Here is a 6,000-nt window from a genome sequence, read left to right as displayed (position 1 = left end):
TCTATTTTAACTAGTTTTTATTTTATACTTTGTATTTGATAGAATTAGAGTACCACAGATGAATTATAAAAAAATAATGAGAATATTTTTTCTATAAAAAAGAGCCACCTATGTCTAAATAACAAATTAAATCTTGAAAACATCTTAACTAACTTCTAATTTTAGCTTTATTGACTATCATCCAATCAAAATACATATAAAATGTCCGTCATTAATGTAGTTGAAATATCGGTCACCAAACACCCATAAAAGCGAAATATATTAAAGTATGAGGGTATATTTGATAATATGTCAATACATTGAGTACTGAAATGTAATATCTAGAAGTTTCTAACGAAGTCCGTGAAATGTACACAAACCCTCCACTGTTATTCTTCTTCCTGTCAAACTTTTGAGAGTCCGTACATCTCAAGCCTATGCTACCACCCTGCTAAACTGTACAGTCACGTCGGCGCTAATCGATTCACAGCCATGATTCATATTCTCTTCGCTCTCATACTCGCCGAGATGTTATTGATCCTGATTTTCGTGTTCAAAACCCCACTAAGGAAGTTTGTTATCATGGGTTTGGATCGAGTCAAGCGTGGTCAAGCACCGATCGTTGTGAAGGCCGTTGGATCGACCATATTCGTCGTGATGATGTCTAGTGTGTATAGTGTGATGCAGATCCATAATCGCCGAAACAGAGACGACGATGGCGGTGGCGAACTTACTCCAACTGATCAGATTCTTGCCGCCAGACATCTCCTTGAAGCTTCTCTCATGGGTACGACTTCAATTTTATTACTTTTTCTGTTTTTTGCGTAATTGAGGTTATATATGTGTGATTGACATCGGGATTTACGGTTTCATGGATTCAATTTTGTTTACTTGAGCATATTAGCGTTTGAATTATACTGCTTGATTGGGAATTTTTGGAATTAGGGCTAGAAAATGATTAACCCTAAATTCTTGCAGGATTCTCGTTGTTTCTTGCACTAATGATCGACAGACTGCACCATTACATCAGAGAACTCCGCATCAGAAGAAAGAACATGGAGGCAATCAAGAAACAAAACCGGATCATGGAAAACGGGAAAACTGGAAATCAAGATGAAGTGAAAGCTTTAGAGGACGAACTAAGTACCCTAAAAGACAAAATTACACATCTTAAATCAGAACTTGATGAAAAGACAAAAGAAGCAAGTGATGCAGAAGCCAATGCGACTGCAATGAAGAAACAATCTGAAGGGTTTCTTCTTGAGTATGACCGTTTGCTCGAGGAGAACCAAAACTTCAGAGCTCAGTTGCAGTCATCTGAACGAAGATCAAGAGCTATTTAGGGTTTTTATCACTTCTATTATCTAATCTCTAATACACTGGTTTCTTTCCTGTTTTTGAAATTTTGAGTTTGTGAGTTTTTGTGTATGTGTTATTATGCTCTCACCCCACATATTTGTTTGGTTTTTCCCTGTGATATAAAATGGTGGTAGAAACTAGTTAATAGGTTAAGGGGAAATACCATCTGGTTTGTACAAGGAATGATTTTTGATCTTTTCACAGAAAAATGGAAGTTAACATCGATCTGTCTTCAAGATGTGTGGAGTATACTTGGGACATATTGAGAGGATGTTGTGAATGATTAGTCATACATGTACATTAGTACATATTGAAAGTAAACTTCGGGTAAACATGATTTTGAACATGATTTCGAACGAAATTTTAGGGTGTACTCTGATACGAAGGTGAGATGTTGCAAGTTGTATTATAATCTTGATTTAAATATATTATTTTATTTGTATAATGTTAGATTCCTAATTAGGGATGAGCAAAAGAACCGGCCAGAACCGGTCCGAACCGGACCGGAACCGGGAACCGGCTTCGGCCAAAATCAAGAACCGAACCGGCCCGGCGGTTCTACCGGTTCCGGTTCGCGGTTCCTACCGGTTTTTGTCGTGTCTTCAAATCTTGGAATCGGTCCTCGAAAAATAGCATCATACGGTTCCGGTTCGGTTTTTGCCAGTTCTACTGGTTCCGGTTCTAAAAATCCACAAAAATAACGTCCCGGTCCCGGTCTGATCCGACCGGTTCTATCAGGTTCCGGTTTCGGTGCTGGTTTCGGCCGGTTCCCCGGTCCATATGCTCATCCCTATTCCTAATCTTAAACCAAAAAGAAAGAAACAAGGAATGGTAGAAGACTAGATCTTGTAGTTGTAGGTTAGTTAAAGGAGTTGGTTGATAGTTGTTGATTAGATTATAACAAATTAGGTTAGAAACTGATTGGGTTGGAAGTTCTGATTATGCTAACTTCTGATTGAAAATAGTTGTTTGATTTTATATCTATCTGACTATGAAAAATAACTATATTACCTCGGACAATACTTTATTCATAATTATTTCATTATAATTTATCATTTAATTTATAACATTATTTTTTTTTACATAATACATAGTAAGAACCAAAAAGTCAAAAAGTCATATAAAAAATAAGAATAAACAAAAGCAAAGAAGCTAATACAACAAAGAAAACTTTCTTAATAGAATCTTGGGAATTTTAACATTCATGATTTAATATCGGAATAATCGAAACCTAATACAGTTAACACTGATTAAAGACTATCTTTTTTTTTCTTTTTTTTTTCTTTTTTTTTTTTAATAATAATTTCATGGGGCAATTATTATTCCAAGGAACATTTAGATATATGTTTCAAAACATCAACTTTTACAACAGCATAAACAACATATAAAAACAAAAAAAATATATATATATATATATATATCAGTAACAATTCAACCAAGTGGAAAATTATTTTTTTATGTTTATGTCATATGCTTTAATGCAAGTTATGTTGAGATAAATATAAAAAATTAACAAGGGAAGCCAGAAAACAAGCAACACATCATCATTAGGGTTAAATTGGTAAAAAAAAAATAGACCAAACCAAGGCCGGTCACAAGAACAGCATCACATCATCATCTGGGGAAACGATACTTTGTTTCCACAGTTTTGTTTATATTCTACTGTAAATTCTACAACACAACAACACCAATTGCAAAATCAATATGTAAAGCAACAAACATGTATTTAAAACAATATATTGAAACATCGGTGTGTGTGAAGCCAACTACCTCATCATCCAATTCAACCAGTTGCAAATACTGTTTGTAAAAACTTCAAATAAACAATAAAAGATACAACTGAATCGCAAGAGCATTGATACAATTGAAGACAATTTACACACACACAAAAAAAACTAATTACAGGGATTTGATCTTAATATCGCATACCTTGGCTTGGAGATGATGAAATGATTGGAGAAATCAATAGGATCGACTATAGTTTTCTGGGAGATAGGATTCGATTTTGATGGTTATAAAACAAAATTATGAAGGGTAAAATAGGTATCCTTCATCAATCCCAGGCAAGGAATGAAGGAATTGAGAATATGTGTCGTCAAAGGAGAAGTGAAGGAGCGTTGCTGGTAGAGGGCAAAGCGTATCTTTTTCTTCATTCCCCCGGCCAACCGTTTTTTCCTTTGGACCGAATCAACACAAAAATGGGGACCCAATCAGCATTTTGGACCGAGTCGAAAGTTGCAGCAGCAAAACAAACACATTAACTCAAGAATTCTGATTGAGTCCAAGCATTGGACCTAATCAGAAGGTGCATCAAACAAGCCCTAACTCTTTAAAACATAATATGCATCATCATGACTAATATAAATATAGTCGATTTATGTTTTAACAGCCACTATGTTAAAAAATAAAACTGTGTAGTCAAGAATAATTTTACAAGTAGTGAAATATTGAAAATTTAATGATGAGATTCCAATTTCTAACCAACTTGACAAATTTATCTAAAAAGTCCACCTATAATATAAGTAATAGAAATTACCTTATTTCTTCCAACTTGATGTTGAGTTCATGTTTTCCTTATTTCTTCATTTTTCCCTTTTATTTATTAGCCCAACTTAAAAATGGGCTGGACATATTGTCTAAAGACCAAAATAAATATTGTTTTTACCATTGATATTTAATAAAAGGCCCGACTACCATTTTATATATATATATATATATATATATATATATATATATATATATATATATATATATATATATATATATATATATATATATATATATGGGAGATAAATACTTATATTTATAATTGTTTGTTACTGAGCTTTATGCAACAGGTGTGGAATCTATCTGGGGGCAGTGAATACTTTCTGTTCGGCTAATATTTTATTTCGAAAGATAGTTTCTCTTTGGTGGGCATTAGATAGTTTTCCTTGAAAGATTAATTATTTCGAAAAATAATTTTGTTTTAGAAATATGTAATTACAAAAAAGATGTAATGTTTCGCTGAATGGTTTCTTCACGTATAGTGTTTCATGTTTCATATTTGTTTAAGGTTTTGGATTTAAAGTTTAGATGATTTTTTTTACTAAAAGAAAGAATATGCAAGTAGTTATTGTAAAACATAATTTGCTTCTCTTTTTAATAGCATCGTAATTTTTTTAATAACTTATATTATATCTTGGCTTTTTTGGTTATTGATGATTTTGGTCCGGAGGTTGTCTAAGTGAACAACCTAACTTTCAATTTTTTAATAATCGTCATTTTTGCACTTGAAAATTTAAAACAAATTATATACGATAACAAAATTTGTAATTTCTCTTACCCTTTAACTTCGATATAAATTGTTCAATTTTGCAAATATTAGAAATTTTAATTAAAGGATAATAGAATGTTACAACTTTGATCCCTAGTCCTATGGTATCATATAGTTTAGTATAAAACAACTAGTCAATTATTACCATAAAAAATTATAATTTTACTACATCAAAAAATGATGAAATGTTTAATCTTGAAATATATTACCATCAACAGAAAAAAGCTTGTGCTTTTTAATACAATTACCATAAATAATTAATTATCGACTTCAACATAACGTTAAACTAAATTAATTATAAAAAATTGGGTAAATTACACGATTCGTCCCTACCGTAAGTGTCAAATTGCACATTGAGTCCCTATTTTCAAAAATTAACTCGGAAAGTCCCTCATTTGTTTAAAATTTTCACGTTTCATCCCTAATTTCGTTAGCTAGACATAAAAAGACGATTTTGCCCTTATCTTTATCTTTTTGATTTATTTTTATTTGTTAGTTATATTTAATTAATTAAATATTTATTTGTTTATTTAAAGTAATGGACCCCACCACGTATACCCTCTTTATCTCTTTATCTCTTCATTAGAGCACGAATCAATTAGAAGTCTGTATTCTCTTTGTCGTCGGTGACTGTGAATCTCATTTTTCCGACTTAATGAGAAAAAGGAGATTGATGAGAATGAGGAAGGAGCACCATGAATCTCATTTTTCTTGCTTAGGTGTTGCAATACATACAGTGGAGGAGGATATGCATCTAGTGACCTCCACTCTCCAGCCAGCCATTGACCTTCATCTCCGACTACCTACCATCACCTCCAAGCACCTACCAGCGCTCACATCTACTAAACATCAAAGAAGATGAAGGTTTCCGACCAGTTTTAGCTTCCACAACCCTTTGCCTCTAGCAACCACCACCATTTGCCTCCAACACCCACCTGTAAAGAGCCCCAAACCAAACCAAAATAAAAAAAGAAACTTGAAATTGGTTCCAGAAAATAAAATCAAAACTGGTTCCAGAAACTAAAATCAAAATCAAAATCCTACGTATGGTGGTTGTCTTCTTCTCCGGAAATCACTTCCATAAAAAACAAAGGAGCTTTCAAAGAAATCAGCGAGAACAGGAGACTCAATGCAAAAAAAGCTCCACCCGAACCCATCTTGTTCCACTCTTCCTTCGTCTTCTTCGACCACTCTACGAGTTGCAGGTATGGTGGTGGCATCGTTTTAGCGACGTTGTTGGAGGCGTTCAGATCTGATACATGGAGGTGAAGATTTGAAGAGATGATGAAGACCTCAGATCTGATACAGGGTTGTGGATGCAAGTGATAAAAGAAAGGGGGAGGAGA

General features: G+C 33.4%; 1 protein-coding gene across 1 annotated transcript; it reads left to right on the top strand.

Annotated features, from left to right (window-relative positions):
• Window positions 1-355: 355 nt before the first annotated feature.
• LOC145006480 (B-cell receptor-associated protein 31-like protein) lies at window positions 356-1,432 on the top strand. The gene is made up of 2 exons (XM_078965563.1): window positions 356-766; window positions 958-1,432. The coding sequence occupies exons 1-2, from the start codon at window positions 472-474 to the stop codon at window positions 1,320-1,322; spliced, it is 660 nt and encodes a 219-aa protein (XP_078821689.1). The 5' UTR covers window positions 356-471; the 3' UTR covers window positions 1,323-1,432.
• The last annotated feature ends 4,568 nt before the right edge of the window (window positions 1,433-6,000 follow it).

The sequence above is a fragment of the Lactuca saligna genome, chromosome 7, assembly GCF_052625555.1.
Source record: "Lactuca saligna cultivar CGN05327 chromosome 7, ASM5262555v1, whole genome shotgun sequence".
Classification (NCBI taxonomy): Eukaryota; Viridiplantae; Streptophyta; class Magnoliopsida; order Asterales; family Asteraceae; genus Lactuca; species Lactuca saligna.
Note: the sequence above shows the minus strand (reverse complement) of the source record. Positions and strands in the feature narration are given on the sequence as shown.